Source organism: Lytechinus variegatus, chromosome 12, assembly GCF_018143015.1.
Source record: "Lytechinus variegatus isolate NC3 chromosome 12, Lvar_3.0, whole genome shotgun sequence".
NCBI classification, from domain to species: Eukaryota; Metazoa; Echinodermata; class Echinoidea; order Temnopleuroida; family Toxopneustidae; genus Lytechinus; species Lytechinus variegatus.
In genome coordinates this window covers 15642874-15662622 of record NC_054751.1, presented here as the reverse complement: position 1 = coordinate 15662622, position 19749 = coordinate 15642874, and the positions used below count along the sequence as shown (strand labels likewise).

General features: G+C 37.1%; 1 protein-coding gene across 5 annotated transcripts in view; it reads left to right on the top strand.

Annotated features, from left to right (window-relative positions):
- Positions 1-19749, top strand: part of LOC121425498 (pleckstrin homology domain-containing family A member 1-like) — an 82525-nt gene that overhangs the window by 16006 nt on the left and 46770 nt on the right. For all 5 annotated transcript variants that reach the window (XM_041621567.1, XM_041621571.1, XM_041621570.1 and 2 more), the window contains exons 3-5: positions 4226-4285; positions 11442-11487; positions 15537-15634. In XM_041621567.1, the coding sequence (XP_041477501.1) occupies positions 4226-4285; positions 11442-11487; positions 15537-15634 (204 nt within the window). The remainder of the gene's footprint in view (positions 1-4225; positions 4286-11441; positions 11488-15536; positions 15635-19749) is intronic.

Sequence of the window (19749 nt, the reverse complement as noted above, 5' to 3'; positions counted from 1 at the left end):
CCCTGTCTCAGTTAGTAGGCCTTAAATAGGCTATATACTTGTAAGAAAAATAACAAAGTGGCAGAGGGGCCTTGTAAATAATGGAGAGATGTATTAAGGCGACCGCATACCTTACGATTGGTCTGCGACCCGATTTCAGAATAAAATGTACATGTAGTAGCTGCTAATATTGAGACTTGGAATATCTTACTTTGTAATGTTCTAAATCATCATACGAATTACGAATACCTATGTTCAAATCTGTGACTATGCTATCATCCTTCTTAGAATAAAAGCAAATTTAATATCGAGTCGTACTGACGTCATGGCAGTCGAATGATTGGTTACGATTTTAAACTTATTTGGCCTTTACTCCAAAATAAAGGCTTGCAATCTTTCAAAATTTTTATGTTAGTAATCTTTCAATTAATTTTAACCTCAAATATAAAAATGATATGTTCCATTTACATTTTCAGAAAATGAGAAAAATGTGATTTGTTCCAAAATCTGATCGCGAACAGTTGTAAGTTGTGCAGTGGCCTTTAAGAATATTACCTGTAGAGAAATGTCTCAAGAGTACTTGTATCTTTATTGATCACAAAGAACTTATAGGTGTCTGGTTTAGATGAGGGCAGGTGGGGGGGGGAGAGGGGGTGGATTTAGTGGCATATGTGTAGAACCTTTATACATTATACTGAACTGGGATTGTGGCAAGATTAGGGCAACAACATTGCCTGATTGCCTGCATAGAGCTAGAGGCACAGAAGTCCTTACTCTGTGATTGTTGTAAGAACCATCTCAACAGCAGCAGGAGGATGGGCGGGGGGGGGGGGGCACCCAGTATATGATGTGGTAGGTATGTGCCGCAAAGGGGACCCCCATTTTTACAATCAAATTTCCGTTCCAAGGCGTAGCATTTCAATAAAAGAACAAAGAAAGCATTTTCTTCTCGTCATGAAAAAAAAGAAAGAAATCGGTTCCAGAGCTTCGCATATTTTTCGTTACGCTGTTTCGGTTGCATTGATTTGATCAGCTTCAATGAGCTGCAATTTTGGCGAAAAGGGGCCACAGCACAGCGCTCTCTGACCATTGCCTCTGCGCGAGCGCACCTGGCGATCGTGCAGCCGGGCTAGCTGTATGCACGTATGCCCGTTCCATCATTGGGATGCCCACGCACTCACACACAGGCGATCCGTATCTAGTACCCCCGTCTTCACAAACAATCGTTCCAAAGCCTGTTCCAAGGACCCTCCTTTTTAATAATAAGCCTGCTTCAAAGCCCCCGTTTATTTGTCTCGCCTGTGGCACATATCTACCACTTTTTTGGTCGAGTACCCCCCTCCTCTCCCCCCCACCCCCCCTGGGATCTCTTCGTAGGATTTTTCTTGGTGTCCTTTTCAATTGGGATGGCTACATGTATGTTAACAAAAATAAACAGGGTCTATTGCAGATTCATAACACTGGAATGACATTATTGTCTACATGAAATAGCATGTGATCGGTTCCTTTAATTAGAACTGTGACATTTCCTAGTAGGATGCGTAGGTGTATGCCTTTATCTCCGTCAAGAAAATCGAAAATGAAAGTTATAATGGGATGTCTCTTGTGAAAGGCAATTTTTAGATGATTTCACTAAAAGAAGAAAGAAAGGAAAGTGGTAGATGAGTCATAAACTTGTTCAAAATGCAGAATAGAAATGTAATTCTTCATTCCACAGAGTCAGCCATTATACCTCGGTCACATTTGCTCTACGGCGGCCGTATAGCGAGTCGAAAACAGCCGTTTTATTCACTTTTATACAAACCACCTATTATGTAGCTGGTACAAAAAAATGTTAAAATGGCTGTTTTTTGCGACTCGCCGTAGAGCAAATGTGACCAATGTAAAATGTGGTTTTTATAATTTTCCTGCATTGTGTGGCACTGGCATTTGGGTGTATTTTTTTTGAGGGGGTGGTGTAACTGTTCCCAAAACTTCAAAAATACAAGCCTGTTTAAGAAATTGGCTGTTTATCTATTACTTGTATAGTGCAGTTTCTCTCCACCTCTGGTGCCTGGAATATTCACCCCAGCTAAAAATATAACATTTGAGACATTCTTTACATTGGGGAAAATTTGAATGATATTCCAAGCAAGATTAAAATTAGGGCATTTTTTGAGAAAATCCGCGGATGAACACAGGGTCCACCTTGTAATGATGGTGAACCCAAGGTGCGTGTGATAGTCTGTAGTACCGGTACCTGTACAGGTTTGAACCCAGGTAACATACATTGTGTAGGCCCTACTTGTTAGAGTGTGTGCTGTAATAAGTTTAAGAGTAAGCCTGTTTCACTTTCTGGTCAAGTGTAGCTCTTGTTGATGTGAAAAGCATGCCTTCGCTTCATATAGGTCATTAGAGAACAGTGTGAGAATTGGGAATTATCCAGGGTTGCTTACCGGCTTGATTGAGTGGAATTTTAAAGGGCAAGTCCACCCGAACAATGGCTTGATTTCAATAAAAATTGGAAAATTAAATGTGTTTTTGAAAGCTTAAAATTTTATAAAAAATGGGTGTGAAATATTCAATTTTTCAAATTTCACTTCATTTCACAAAACAAACATTCTGGTCAGAAATGCAAATGAAGGAACCAATGTCACCCAAAACACATTTACTAAATTTCTTTTGTATTTTATTATATAAAATATGAATTATTAATACCTATTATAATTTTCTCCCAAGTATGATATGAAATGTTTTTTTATTCCTGCTGAAAATTTGGCATTGCCAAATTAAACCATCAGTGATTTGATGAAGAGTTACCTTATTGTCAAATCAGCAAAAATTGACATTTTGTACAATTCAAACATTAAAATACATATATATTATAATCACCCAATAAATGAATAATTTTATTTTCCCTATTTACAAATACTAAAGAAATGGTGAGTGAATAGAAAAAAATGCCACCCTCACGTTCATATCTCTGTTCTCTTGTGAAAAGCAGGCAAAACTAGAAAAAACACTTTCTCATTTTACATCAGAGTTGGATAAAGTTTAAATTCAGTGTGATGCTTTTAAAAACTTCCTCTCTTTCTACTCGAATCAACTTTTTTCTGGGGTGGACTTGATCTTTAATACAAGGTGAAAATGACATTCCTGAGAGAAGGAGGAGGGGGAGGGGTGAACATTTTCATTTTCATGATTTGTCTTGAGAGATCGTGTCTCCTCAGAATAAAATGAAAATAAGAAATGAATAGATAAAATGAAATAATTAATAAAATGAATAAATAGGTGGGTGGGTGGGTAGGTAGGTAGGTAGGTAGGTAGGTAGGTAGGTGGGTGGGTGGGTGGATGGATGGATGGATGGATGGATAGATAAATAGATAGAAAAATGAATTGAACAAATAAATAATTTGAACTTGGAATGAAAGAAAACAGGAGAATGAAGCAGCTATATGGCAGTGGAAGTTTGAACAAAAATTATCAAACAACCTGTGTATGAAATGGGGCCTTTGTATATCTTAGTGCAAGGGAAAATAGTAACATAAGACTGCAGGAAATGAGAAATAACCAGTTGTTGTATTTTTATACAGAAAATTATCAACATATGTGTTGAATGTCAAGGTGATCAGAGTTCAAATATGTGATAAAGTAGAAGCATGAGGAAAGCGTCAGATTACAATTGTTATATTGTAATGTAGGCCTACATGTATGACGGAATATGAACAAACACCTCAGCTTATCAAACAGTCATGACTTTAATATTGCAAAATTATTTATTAATAAAACCATATGTTCATTTCATACCCTTTTGATATGAAGGAAACAGAAGGCCTTTGAGGTTAAAATGGCTTGGACCGCAACCAAATTATGTAGTAGCACATGACTTATGACCAGATAGAAATCCAATATCCCCCATGATATATCGACTGATCGCACGTTAGAATTGCCTTCCCCCTGTGCTCCTCCTGCAATATGTTTGTGTAATTTATACAGACTTTTTAAAATTCATGTTTGTTCAATTATAATTTAGGACTGATCGAACTTATAGACATGACCGAGGGCTCGAATCTCTGGATACAGGCATAGCACGGTTTTCTTAACCCTTTCCATTTGAGGAAATGGGTCTATGATATGAAGAAAAAATTTGTGAAATAGGTATATTCATTTTTTTCTGATTTTCATATGGCAGATGATGCAGGTCTGTACTTTATTCAATAATTTACACGTAGTAATAATTAAAAAATCAATCTTTTCTCTCTTACAGAATTTACCCGGAGCTGCCAGAAGACCTATATTAGAAATTCAACTTACAAATATATCAAATGTAAGTACATACTGTATATATATTGTAACCAGGAGGGAAAATGACACTGGGGCTCAGGCTGAATTCATTCCTGAGATTCCCAAATGGGCCCTGGAAACTGAAAAAAGAGCTCCTGTTATTCCAATAGGTTCCAGTGTATAAATACAATTTTAACAAATTTGGGCTGGTGAGCTCAAATATAGCCCTTGGAAAAAGAATTATTTCCCTGATTGTAAATAATAATGGAAGTATATGATTATATAAATAAGTAATATGAAACTTTGAATATATTAGGGTATTCTTTTCAAATATTTTATTGTGTATTAATTACATGAAGGCCAATATGACTAGCATTCAGAGAGGTTTACTACAGTTATGCCTCGTGTTCATTTGGTCTATGATAGTTGAAGGTTGCCCGTAGGGTGATTGTATCCTGCTAGTAGGGAGTTTTGCTCCGCGACGCAGGGATGGTTCAAGAAATTAAAAAATGCCTGTTTGGTCCTAGGTTCCAGAACTGTTACAAAATCGCAGATATGTCGTTTGTCCAGAAGACTCCATAGTCAAGGACGAAACTGCTGTTTTGAATGTACCAATTTACAACAAAGACTTCTTGGTTGTCATGAAGGGAATTTTATAATACATTATCTATGTTCTTGAACCCTGTGAAGACTCCCTTCACATGGACTTGAATAAACAAATTTTCAGAATTGAAAGATCATAGCCTTTACATTATAGAGACAAATAAACGATCAGCACATGGTCATTGTTGATCAGTGCAGGGGCATTGGATGGTATCAGTATCAATACTGTACAGCCTCTATTTTGGCTAAATCAGAGCTAACCCACTGACTTCTGCATTAGGTAATCCCAATAAACTTTGTACAATGACCTAGTTTCTGTAGGCAGTGGCTTAAAGTAGAAATATATTGCAAATCCTAAAAATTGAGAATTATATATCAAATTAAAGAAGAAAATAAGAACACGATGGTGTAAATCAATATCATGGAGACCGATGAAACTTGGTTAATTGATAGTTAAAAGTTCTCTCTCTGAATGCTTCAAACATGCAGAATTAGGTCTGCGAAATTTGGGATTTTTGATGATGTGCATGAGTGTACGTGAGAAGTGATTGGCTCTCCCACGTCAAGCTCCACTTGCATGCAAAACCTGTTGCGAGGGTACGTTTTCTCCACACTGTCACTGAATACTTCGATCACGAAATGAAAGAAAACCCAGAAGTTTATCTAGATTTGGATTTTCAAATTGATGATTTTGAAGATGAAGAGAATGATGATGAAGTTTCCAGCTCTAGCTAGTGAACAACAAAGTGACGTGGATGGAGGTAAATAAGGGGAATTACGCCGGTGATGATGAGTCGGACAATTCAACTTGCATGCCGATTCGCTACCAACTCATGCAGCTGCTATACAGTATGCACGCTGCACCGCGGGTCAAATCCATGAAAATGAATTACAGCATGACCACATCCAGACAGAGTCCCAGGACAGAGTCTCTTCCCTCTATCAACAAAATTTACTCTAAAGAAGGAAAATAATGATATAACTGTACTTACAAACAAGTGAATATATCCAAACCTAAAGGCAAATCAACTCAACAAATAGCAGCAGACGATATGCACCGACAATGAACTTCACGTGGCTGGGATAAATTGTCACTCGTTCTGTTAAAAAAATTTCTATCTCATTATTTTGACAAAATTACGAAGCTCTCAGAATTATTTTTCTAAATAAAAATAGAGTAACACGTACTATTTTTTGAATTACATTGAAACATTTTTAAAGCAGAAAATTGAGGTAAATTAAAATTAGATTTAAAAGATCATGCAAAATGCGAATGATCTTTTATTTTCGTTATTTTGAATGACCAATTGATAATCCCCACATCATTACCTTTTCACTGATATGTAATAAGGCCATATTCATCATAATCAATATATGTCTTCTTTAAGAATTATGCCTATTTGCTATGCTATGACCTTGGACTAATTATTGTTTAGCCCAACAATTGTGACTGGAGCAAACATGAACTAAGTATCTGAAGGGGTCCTACTTCACACATTTGTGATTGACTCACTGTTGAAGTGTGCATCCAGGCACATCCTGTGTGAGATGGCATTCTCGAGGATGTACGCAGGTTGACCTGGGGCCCCAAAGCAAAAACCTAAGCGATCAAGGGATTGATTTCTACGATTGATTGCATTGATTATTTTGTGTGATTGGTTGTATAAATACATGTAAGCCCAATGATCAATCACTAAGTTTTATGTTACTGGGCCCTGGTTGGCATATCACCAGTACCTACTCTGAGAGAAACCTAGACTAATCTCAAATGAGGACCAGACAGGTATTGATTAATATTGAAAGCATCGTCATCCATTTTAACCATGCTCTAGATCTACAGTAAAACTTTGTAGTGAAATGTGTGCAAACCTCACATTTAGCACTCCAATAAATACATGTACAACTGTCTTTGAATGATAGTTTTCTTCTCCACTGGAGAAATGAACTTAGCAAACTCATGAAATATACATTGGCAATTCAATTTTCCGATAATATAAGCCCAGAGGTGGACCATGGCCTAAAGTTTAACCAGGTTATGACCCAACGTGTGGACACTAATGTACAAAAGAAAGAACTATTTAATTTCCTTAAAAAAAACTCTTTCCATATCAGGAATCCCAGTATAGGGGAGATCGGGGTTAGTTGGAACGCGGGGTTAGCTGAAACATTGTAATTTTCTTTAAAGGGGAATCCAACCCAAATGAAAAATTGTTTTTATAAGGAAAAGAAAAATCAGACAAGTTGATAGTTGAAAGTTTGAACAATATTTGACAAACAACAAGAAAGTTAAGAATTTTTAAAAGTTGTAAATATTGGTAATCACTATACCCATGGAGACTTCAAATTGGCCTCATATGGGATGTCATAGTGATGTAAGGCAAGGACTACTCTTCCATGTACTCCAATGCATATTATGGCTAAATTATAATTTCAAATCCCAAAAGTTTTATTTCAAATTATATTTTTCTGTCATTAGGACATAAAAAAGGCTACCTGGGTTATATTTAGATTACAGCCCCAGGGTAATGGGTACTTGGGAGAAAACCACAAATCCCTGATAGTAAAGTACATGGCCTATGGGAAAGTTGTCCTTGCCCCTTGTCATAATTTACTTACCTAGTTGCCAATTTGAAATCTACATAGTATTAGTGATCTCAATTTTAAAACAGCAATAACTTTCATGTTGCTTGTCCGATTTCTTTCTAACTTTCACCATTCTGTTTACTTTATTTTTCTCCTTCCCAACACACCATTTTATGGCCAAGGCTGGATTCCCCTTTAACACCTGTAAAATAAATTTATGCAATCCTGGCCTCAATTTATTGCTATTAATAATACAACAGTAAATAGCAATAAATTGAGGGCAGTATTGCATGAATTTATTTTACAGGCGTTAAAGAAAATTACAGTGTTTCAACTTATCCCGTGTTCCAACTATCCCTGATCTCCCCTAAAGATACTATGACTTTTACATACATGTATATCCTGCATTTCCCCATTTTGACTATATGAAATGTAAGAAATGGAAATGAAAAGCAAGCTCTTTGTAGGTTTGTTGGGGAGAAACCAGTGGCTCTGACTTTTTAGCTGATGATTCAGATAAAGCCCACCAGATGGCTCAGGTCTTTCAGATCTTCTTGAGAGGGGCAAATGTATGCAAATGCTGCAGATAACACTGACCCTTGAAAGTCAGAGGTTTTCTATCCACTTTTGTCAACCGCGTAGCCAGGATTTCATTTTGGAGGGGGCGGTAAATGCACGCGAAGCGTGCCAACACTTACAGAGCGCGCGAAGCGCGCTCCCTAGGGGGTGGGTGCAGGGAGGGGGAGTTTCCCCATTCCCGCGCGAAGCGCGAAGCTTTTGGTGTTTCATAAATTAAAATGAAAAGGAGCCGTCTGTCTTGTCTCTAGTGCCTATTTCAGCTCCAATTCAGTTGACTCATTGTAATTTTGAATATTGTTTTCATGAATCTAATTTGTTTTCAAAAAGTGATTGTGAACGCACAAAAAAGGAATACATTGGAGGAAATTAAAATAATAATACCCTCGCGCGAAGCGCGGAAGCTAAAGCGTTTTATCATTTTTTTTGCCATGAAAAGGGTCACGACTAAAGGGTCTTCTCAAAGATATATTGAATACTTCCCTTGGAAAGATCAGATTTGATTACAAACAATTTAGCGACAGTGCATATCTTTAACTTGCAAAATAGAGGAGAAGAAGTGTATATATTCCGGGAGAAAGATATTCAGTCCCGCGCAGAGCAATGAAACTCTGAAATTTCAAAGGGCGGACGTTTCATCAAAATAATGCAGATACGTCTAATACCACCATCGGCTCTAATTAAAATGATTTTCTAAGATTATTGAACTTCTTTATGAGGAAATAATGCGCAAAAAAGTTGAAACTTCTGTGATTTATTGAAATTGAATTTAAAAAAAAAGAGGATTCCTAATTTCTTTGACTTATCATCCTGAAGTGCTTCATTTTGAATAATAAAGAAACTTAAGTGTCATTCAAAATTTCAAACTGAAGGCGCAAAACAGGGCAGGAGATGAATGTGAAGGGAAATGACATGAAGTTTAATAGAATTTGATAAAAAAAATATTGTACTTCTTTATTTAATACGACGCGAATTTTAGGAACCTGTTTGCCCCAGAATTATGGTTGATTGGTAATGAGCTGAAAAGCAGGAGAAGTTGACTTTATGGAGGTTGCGGCAGAAATTGATATAAAATTTTACCCGCCCGGAGCCGACCCGACCAGAAGTTGCACGATCAATTAAAAAAAAAGATAACTTCATATACTTTGGCGTAGCCTTACTCTAATTCCATGCCCTAATGGATACATTTGAACTTTAACCGGTAAGAAACACATATACCTGAGGTGGAAAAACTGGGTTAGAGAAAGGGTGGGGAAACAATTGAGAATTGCAATATTGTCATTTAACCGCGCGCAGCGCGGAAGAAAAATTCATATATAAATTTAAAGCAAGAGTGATGGAGTTTCTCTTTTAAGAAAAAAAAAGAATAAAAAGAAAAAAAACACAAAGCTACCTTTCTTCCCTTTCCTCCCTTCCCTTTTTCTTTTCTCCTCTCTTTTTTCCCTTCTTTTTTTTCTTTTTGGGGACGTTTTGGGGGGGGCGACCGCCCCCACCGCCCCCCCCTGGCTACGCGCTTTACTTTTGTAGGAGTATGTAAAAGTCTGTACTGATACGTGGGCTTCTTTGTCTGCGGGCTCGTCCTAGAGTCCGTGTGTTGGTGACATGGGCTGCCATGTACATTGTACATGTAGTATCTACTTGAAATATTTCTGGTGAACTCTTAGCCTTGTAGACTTTTAATCTAGGCTATCATAAAGATCTTAATAGGGATCATTGCTGAGGCTTATTGAACATGTCTACAGATCTCATTGGATGTCACTCTCCCAACAACCTACTGGCTCTGGGTTGTCTTACCTATTCCGCAGGTGTTACGCATTCTGTATTGTACCAATTGCACCGTCACCCCGATAACAGGTGTCCAACTGAAACCTAGAATAGCCAATAGAGATCAAACACTTGACTGCAGAGTTGTGCGATTCCATAAGCTAAGGTTAAGGATCACCTTGATCCAGTAGTCAATGGGTTATTGGATTAATCAGTAGACCCTTGACAGTGCAGAGAGGAAACTCTGTGCAGGCCTTAGATTTCTAGTTTTTAAGGCAAGGCCACTTTCCTAGAATGCACATTTCTGGAATGGGGACAAAAACCAAAAGAGCAGCGAAACCCCACAACCGCAGCTAGCTAGCGTTAATTAGCCCGATATGAATCTAGCAAGTTGTGCACACGTTTTTTAAATGGCCGCTACATAACTTCTACCATGCTACACCTACGATCTGATAAGTACCTGAGATCCCCTGTTTTTATGTGGTCAGTTTCAGAGCATTGCATTTTAAAGCAATCGTTGATCATAGAGCCATTCCCGAGACCTCTGACTTTGGTGCGGCACATAGGTACCATGTAACAATTCAAGTACCCCCCCCTGCGGTCATTGAGGCCAATCACCAAGGCATCCACAGCCATTTCCTTCAATGACCTTGGATTAATTTCAGTCCTGCGTGTGTGAGTTACGGTTTCAGAACTCCCATGAACCTCCTGGATTGTAGATGTATACCCTGTATGCCACAGTGATCAAGAAGTTACATTAACTTGCTCTGATAATACATTCCCTGGGAAACAGAGAAGCTGATTAGAGCTTTCATCTCAATTATAGAGAGGGGTATATCAGGAGAGGCTTTGAAGAGGATCTTGTTCCCGGTGATGACACCCCTTCGAGACGAGGTGATTCAGAGTTTCTTATCGAAGGATGACTCATAGCCACGAAGTATGTTCCCCTGCTGATGTGGGTCAGGGGGGATACGGGGGTGCCCCAAGAGTGCGCGTGTCTTCCCATCAACAGCTGAACTGTCATTTGCCTTGAGGAAGCAGAAGCAGTAGCCTAACCTTCAACGGAGGGATCTGCTTTCCGTTGCACTTCTTGTCATTCCTTGATGTTCCCTGACGCTATCAACTCTTTGAAGGGGTAGATACATGTAGATACATATTCCTCTCCTTTCTTGTATGTTTGGATTGGAAGCTAAGCACTTGATAAATGAGCTGCGTGAGAGAGTATTTCAGAGATTTAACATACATATAACGTGAGCTTTCAGCATTGCGATTCTTTCTGGAAAGAGTTGGAAACTGCAGGAGAGAACTGGAAACTTGAGGTTTATTCTTGAAACTCATTGGGACATTGTGTTTTTAAACAGAATGTTTGACATTTTCTGAGTGAGAACTTTTTCAAAGTCGTGAAAAGTAGCGGTAAGTTATTTGAGTCTAAGTCCCATTTTAGGGGTAAAATGTTATTTTCAAAAACTTTTCAACTTTGCAGTAACCATGGCGTTATGTCACACTTTCTATTCCCATTTCTCAGGTAGTCGATGAGTTGAGAATTGTAGCATGAAAGAGATTCTACTGGTATTTTTCCTGTGAACCCCATGCAAGAAAAGATTTTAAATTTGCTGTCAAGAAATAAAACAAGATGTAATCAAAACAATTTATCATCTGTCTTTCTTATGCAGGCTCGAATAGCTGAAAAACAAAGGCCTAAAGTGGAATATTGTTTTGGTAAGTAAAATACTTAAGAGGGTAGGGGGTTGTCTGCAAGCACAAACTCATATTTGACACTTCAACCAATAACAGGTAAAGAGTGAGGACTAGACTCCAAAGATTTGGTCTACAGGTGCCTTGGTAGAACCAGCCCTAGGACATGGTGAATCTAGTCTCACTATTTCAGACTCTACATTATACACTCTGCAAATTGCGAAAAACAAGGGTCTGTGCCTACAGACTAGGTAGCTGGGCTCTCATATCAAGTATACATTTAGATCATGGGAGAGTTCTCTCCAAAAACAGTTGCTCAGCTGGTGAAAAATATTACATGATTTTTGATATTTGATAATAATCACTACTCTGTTTGAGATGCACAATATCTTCTTTTTTCTGTTTTTATTATAACAAATTGAAATAAATCACAAAATTTACAAATGATTATTAGGTGATTGCAAATCACATAAACACAAGTTGGTTACACAAAAAATACAAAAATAACAACCATAATGAGTAAAAAAAAACCCTTACACTTATCCTCCCCCACCCCCCAAAAAAGGAATGTGGCAAAGTGATGAATTAATATCAGTGTTATCTAAACAAAGATTTGGTAAATAAAGTAGACAAAACAAAATATACAAGCTATGATTATGAAGTGGTTTCCCAACAACTATTGATAGGATTAAAAAACACAACTGGTTATCCAAGACGACATAATTATGGAGGTTTTTAAACGAACAAATATATCAAGATGGTGAGATGCACATTATCTTTTAGCAAGGATGCAGTTTTTTAATTTTACCATATGAGAATAAGAATTGAGTTTACCCCAACTCCCCTACAATGCTACGTGTATGTAGTGTTCATGTCTTAAATATCTAGTACAAGTTAAAATGCTTTGTAGGCCTACTCCCTCTGCATTTTTTTTCATAAACGGAGCAAATCTGTGTTCACTGCATCTGCAATGCCTTTATCACAATATTATTTATATTCCTTATGAGAGTAAAATAATATGTTTTCATTCTTTTTTATGAAGACAAGTAATATAAAAATGTAAGGATTAAAAAAAAGTATATGTATATTTTTTTGTAATATCAATTCCCAATATTTTTGTTGCATGGCAGATACGTTTTGTGATTTTTTCTTCCATTTTTGGAGGGGATTACGATTTGAAAAATTGCATGCTTTGTCATGTCATAAATTTTGTCTTCAGTTTATGCAATTAGGCATATTTTTTTAATCTATAGAAATGATTACTGTTTGCATTTTTGTTCTTAAATGATTTAGAAAATTGTATACTTTCACTGGACTGGTATTGGGGATTTTCCTACTGTTCCCCTTCAATTCAGAGTGTTTACAAGTCAAATGAAAGAGTTATGTTATTTGTAACCATACATTTAGTTGTTCTTGTGGAACGCATCAAGATTATTGCACCTAATTTACATTGTATGGTGTAACCGACATTCTGGGACTTCCCCTATAGTTCTTTGCATTCTTGTCACCTAATGTTTTGCTAATGGGCCTACCCCTTTCTATTATTTTGCTTTGTCACAAGCACTTTCCTGTTGAAGCTATGCTTAGGCCATGATTCACCCAGAACAGCATGTTTGGGAACACAAATAGAGAATGTCTATCATCGCTTCTAAAAAATAGACAAAGGACTTCTTCAGACTACTATTTATGCAATTTTAAAGCCTTCTGGCAGCTAGGCTAAAGCCACTATAATTATTATGGAGTACTGGAGTGCTTTTTTTAGAGCCCACTTTTATTTTTTATTGCAGGCATTTTAATGACAGTGTCTGTCTTTGGTACAACTGGCCAAGTGTTCTTTTGATGTTGCAGTGTCATCTTTTTTTCACCAATAGGTTTATATGTACAACGAAGATGAGAATAAGAGTCAATGACGTCACAGCTTCACTAGTTCTTTTTTATTTTACTATATTACAAAATATGGAATTATTACATTTTTTCCCAGATTTTATGGTAAGGTCCCTCTTGATTGAATCACAGTAGTGCAACTATGGGAGATCCAATTTTTCAAGATGAATCAGACTTTGTTTCACATAATAAGGAAAAAGATAAATATATGAAATAAATAATCAAGCCTTGACAGCATGCACGCCTCTCTCATTTACAGTTGTGCTGTAATGTACAGGGGTAACTTTTTTGTGAAAATAAGCGAAGCTCTGAAATGTCATATACTTTTATTCTATTGTACATCCATTTTTGGTGAGTTTTTCGATATTTTACGCTTTTATTGCGACCTGAAATCACCATCTCGCAGATCATACTTCCTCAATATTTGCCCAATGCTCATGATAGGGTTATAGGAATCAACATACATTTTGGTAGGCTCTTAGTCTAATGTAAATTTTGTAGATCAAATTACTACCTCAGTTTTTGCCCAGTGCACATACATATACATGTATTGGTCTTGGAATGAAGGATTGCAAAGTACATTTTTCAAATATGTGTTGGTGCTGCCATATTATTAAAGGTCAAGTCCACCTCAGAAAAATGTTGATTTGAATCAACAGAGAAAAATCAGACAAGCACAATGCTGAAAATTTCATCCAAATCGGATGTAAAATAAGAAAGTTATGACATTTCAAAGTTTCGCTTATTTTCAACAAAATAGTCATATGAACGAGCCAGTTACATCCAAATGAGAGAGTCGATGATGTTACTCACTCACTATTTCTTTCGTTTTTTATTGTTTTAATTATACAATATTTCAATTTTTACAAATTTGATGATTAGGACCTCCTTGCCTGAAGCACAAAATGTTAAAATAATGGAATTCCACGTGTTCAGGGAGGAATGAAACTTCATTTCACATGACAATGATGAGAAAATAAAAATACTTCATATAATAAACTACATGTACAAAAGAAATAGTGAGTGATGTCATCAGTTCTCTCATTTGGATGTAACTGGCTCGTTCATATAACTATTTTGTTGAAAATAAGCAAAACTTTAAAATGCCATAACTTTCTTATTTTACATCCGATTTTGATGAAATTTTCAGTGTTATGCTTGTTGAATTTTTCTCTTTTTATTCAAATCAAGTTTTTGTTGGGGTGGACTTGTCCTTTAATGATAGTTGATACATAACAATGATTAAAGGCAAACACCATTCCTCAAATACATGAGGTCATTGGGATTGGGCAGAAATGTTAGTCATCTTCAATTCTAGGTTTATTAACATGGGTTGAAAAATGACATCATATCTATTACAGGCACTATCTGTAATCAGTGTATGTGTGAACTGTAAAGTGAAATTCATTAGCACTAACATTCTGGTAATGAAACTGACAGAATTTCATCACACTCATCCTATGATTCAGCATTACCGTACTCACTTCTTTCAGACCTGACTGGTTTTATTACTTCATAGTCACACTACTTTACATGCAATTTAAAAGTCATTAAAAGTCACACATCGATGTGTATGTCCACACTCTGTTTCTTTTGGCAAGGGTAACATTTCTTTGAGAACTTTGTTAGACTTTAATACCAGATAGCATGTCCATTTAGACAGCCAAGAACTGATTTTGTTTGTTCATAGTTATTTGCCCAATGGCTTAGTTAATCTACACTGTCTGAAAATAATAAAAGTATCATTAAAATATTGGTTGCCTGTTGCAACTCCAGTAGCATGCTGTTAATATAATATTAAAATCTTATGAAAGAGAAGGGTGTTAACTCAAGTTTTCGAGAGTGATTAAAGAAAGGATGATTTGAAAGCAGATGTATATCATGAAATTTCTGTATTAGCATATTTCATGAGAGAACATCACCTTTGCCTCCTGAGGAGCATATTATGAAAAAAAACTGACTCACTGAGTCCTTCATATGATTGGCTCAGAGCAAATTTGTCAGTGATAATCGGTTTTGTGAAACACTCCCCAGGACAAATTGTCCTGGGTCCCCTGATTGCATTACAGAGTATACAGTACAGTATGAAGTTTCACACATTTGCTTTTTGTTCATAATCATAGAGGTAGACATGAGTAGCCCCAAGTCGTATCTGTTGTGTTACATTGACATTTTGTTTTGTTCTTCAGTCGTGACGACAGCGAAGCGAGACTTCTACTTTCAGGCCGACAATCACAGAGACATGGAGGATTGGGTGAATAGAATCAACAATGCCAGTAAAATTACAGTGAGTGATAATTGTGAAACCGACTCCAGGGAAGTGTTTCATCAACTTTTTTTGTCTGTCAAGTCATCAGATCTGACAACTTTCGTTGAATCTGGTCGACTGAGAAGCACAGTTCCTATGGTTACTGTCGGATAAACCAGGATTTGTCAGATAAAGCGTCTGATAATACCTTTGGTGAAATGCTCCCCGGAGTGTTTTATGAAAGGACTTGTTAGACGTTTGTCAGGATTCCATGACATTTGCTCCGGTGACAGTTGCTCCGTTGCAAATTCCCCACATTAATGGAATGGCCAACTTCCACCCTGGATTTAACACTATACCCTATCCTAAACCTAACGTAAAAACCCTATTGCAACCCTACCCCTGTATCGTAGACGAAAAAAAGCCTGGAACATTTGTCACTGGAGCAAATATCGTGTCACCTTTGTCGGAAGCAACTGTTGATGAAACACACACCAGACTGGTCAAAGCTATTACGTTTTATTCAAATGGCAATTTGAATGGCATATTGTTTGTCAGTTTGCAGTCGATTTCATTGGTATGGCTAGAGCATGAAGGAGGTAACACTGGGAGTGGTGGTATGATGGGGGTAAGGAAGGGGATGTAGAAGGGGTAATAAAGAGATATTGGGTATTAAAAAGAGTGAAGGAAGTGATATGATATGATAGCTTTGTTGCAGAGCTCAAGAGTAATGTACATGTAAATGCTCCTTTTTGGATAGGTGTCACTTTAATCCTTGTAAGAAAGCGGAATAATTTTCCTGGTATCGCATTTGCCCGCTCCACATTTTTTTAGAGACTGCTACGCATAAAGTCTTTTGTATAGCATATTTTTACATAGGACTGTAGAGCTTAATTTTCTTTTGACCCAAAATGCTATTCAAATTTGTAAAGCAAAATTATTCCCTGGAAAATCCAATAACTCATAACGAATAGATATAGAATGCCTGTAGTATGCACTCTCAGACCATAAAAGCCACTTGGAGTAGCTGCCTTTTCCACCTATGCACCTACTTGTGGTCAAATCAATCATATGATAAATCACGATTCAACTTAGGCACGTCATCAAAAATCCCTTATGCGTCGCTACCCGTCGCGACGCAAAAACAGGATGTAAATTCAATGCCCCGTCGCCCCTCGTCGCTTCCCGTCGAAGTCCGTCTGCTTTTTATTCAGCCGAGGCAGTTTATTGATTGGTTTCGGGACGCCCTGCGACGGCCCAATTAACGCCTCTAATCCAATACATCGCAACCCGGATATATGTGAGCCTCGATCTCGCTTCAACTGTACTATTTTTTCTGATCGGGAAGACGGCTTGTCGTGCGTGCGCAATACTTCCATTCTGATCGCTTCTGCACGAATCTTTTCTTGATTTATGTATTTCCTTCTCAATTTGTTTTTATATCAACAAGTGCTTTTCCCTTTCCGACTTTGTTGGAAAGTTACGATTATTTTGAAAAACGGTGTTCGACAGCTTTAATTCGATCGAACATCGAATTTTGAAGGCGGAGAAAATTGGGTCAATTTTTTTGCTCCGGCGTCGTCGCGTCGATGCGGCTATGCACGCATGAGCTGCATGCATATGCACTGACGGTATGCGCTGGCCGGGTGAGCGTTGCACAAGCAGATGACAGAGCAAAGTTCTTTTGTATTTTCCATAACAAAATACAAAAAAAGGCCGGGGACCAATGTAGAATTCTTCCCGAATTCTTCTCAAAATATCTCCAACAATTATATTTGCAGATGAAAACATATAAGTTTAAAATGAAACAATACTAAAGACATGAATCACGCAGAGTCGATCCGAAAGATTTTACTCACTCTCACGAAACAACAGGCGTGCTTGTCAGCGCCAGCAAACAAGTACAAACAGCGGAGAGCGCTGTAACTTGCCTGAGATTGTGTAGTTGGATCCAAAATGTGCTCCAAATAAATTGATGGGAATAAATATGTAATCTTCTGTGGATGGTCATTTGGATTGCTATTCAATGTTGATATAAAGATTGTGAGGAAAGATTGTGGATATGAGTTATGACGATGTTCGAGAATTAATCCTGATAATGACAATCCATTTTTTTAAAACAAGAGCATGCGATCGAAATAAATATGAATGTCTCGGATCGAGCCCTAAATTCATCAGTTATAATTACGATTTAATAAGATTTTATGGTCATACTAAGAATATTGACGATGTCATGCAGCAAAGTATGTTATGTTCATATGGAAGAATTAATACTGGCATGTTTTTTTTTTTATTGACGACGTCAGCAGAGTTTGTTATGTTCATATGGCAGAATTATTTTCATTCCATCTCTGGACGTCTCATAGTTCCGAGCTCCGAGAAAAGAAGCAAAATGCGCATGCGTGTTCGATGACGTATGGCATATTTCCATTCAAGAAATCAGAGCCCAAAGTTGGGCACAAACTAGCTTCAAATCGATGGGGGAAAATATCAAAAGCAATTTTCTCTGTTTTGTCATGTGAAATGTTATTATTTGGTGATATTACGATTTTGAAAAGAGTTTTTGCATGGAGACAATGTTCGAGAATCAATCATGACGTGATAATCATATTTTTCAGGTGCACTCAAGTCGATCGTCATATGATGTCCTCCATTGAAAATTGAAACGAAATACAAACGTTTCGCCAGGGTGACCAGATTTCTCAAAATGAAATACGGGACAATCGACAAAGATACGCGTAGAAGGCTACACAGTGTTAGACTTGTGAAAAAATATAAAGAATTGGAAGGGAAGGTGAACGAAAGAATGAAGGAGAGAAAGAAAAGAAATGAATTGAGAGGAAAGAAAAGAAATGAATTGAGAGGAAAGAAAAAATGAAGGGGGATTAAATGAAGGAAAAATAAAAGAAAGTTAGTATAAAAAAAGGTTTCCGTCAAATCATTGTTAAATATTACGATTAAATAATGTTCTATGGTCATGATATTAATATTGTTCTTGAGAGCAAGATTTATTTCACGTTGATCGCGTCAATTTCCCGCCATTTTCTGGTTTGATTAAAGAACAGTACTGCGCATGCACGATCGATGGCGATGCCATTAATATTCATGAATTCATCTGCATGAATTATCTCGGCATGAGCAGACGAGTAAGACTCTAAATATGATCGAAATAAACTTCAAAGTAATGATGAATAGCTATAGGCAGGCATAATTACACAATCGGTTTCATTTTGGGGGGAAACAAATCAAGTATTGAGTAGTAGTCAAGTTGGACATTACTGATATTTTGATGATTGATTGTTGTGAACCAAACGAATCGGCCGAAGTATTTTTTTTCGATCCACCGATTTTGCAAACTCAGGCTTACAAATAATACTTCTTCCGAGATAGTAAGCGTGTGTTCTGCCAGGTATATGAAAGTAATTTGACATCACAAGCAACTCGAACGAACTTTAATAACGGTAATGTCAAAGCGATCGGGCATTAATTTGGGATGGTGATTGCATCTACTGCATTTTAGTTAAAAAGTTTCCAGACTTTGTTTAAAAGTTACGTAAATCGTATTTTACACAGGATAGTAGAGAATTCATTCTGCCAGGCAAAGCAACCTGAACGATTTTTAATAAATGTCCGAACGATCGGACATTAATTTGGGATGATGATTGAGTCTATTCCATTGTAGTATTGTTCCGACATTGTTGGAAAGCTACATAAATCATATTTTATACGGGATAGTAGGGAATTCATTTTGCCAGGTATAGCAACTTGAACGATTTTTAATTAATGTCCGAACGACCGGACATTAATTTGGAATGATTGCGTCTATTCCATTGTAGTATAGTGTAAGTGTTCCGACTTTGTTGGAAAGCTACGTAAATCATATTTTATACAGGATAGTAGAGAATTCATTCTGCCAGGTCTAGCCATTTGAACTATTTTTAATAAATGACTGAACGATCGGGCATTTATTTGGGGGTGATGATTGCGTCTACTCAAATATAGAATAGCTTTCCGACTTTGTTGGAAAGCTATACGTAAATCATATTTTATACATGATAGTATAGAATTAATTCTGCCAGGTCAAGCAATTAGAACCATTTTTAATTAATGACCGAACGATCGGGCATTACTTTGGGATGATCATTGCGTCTACT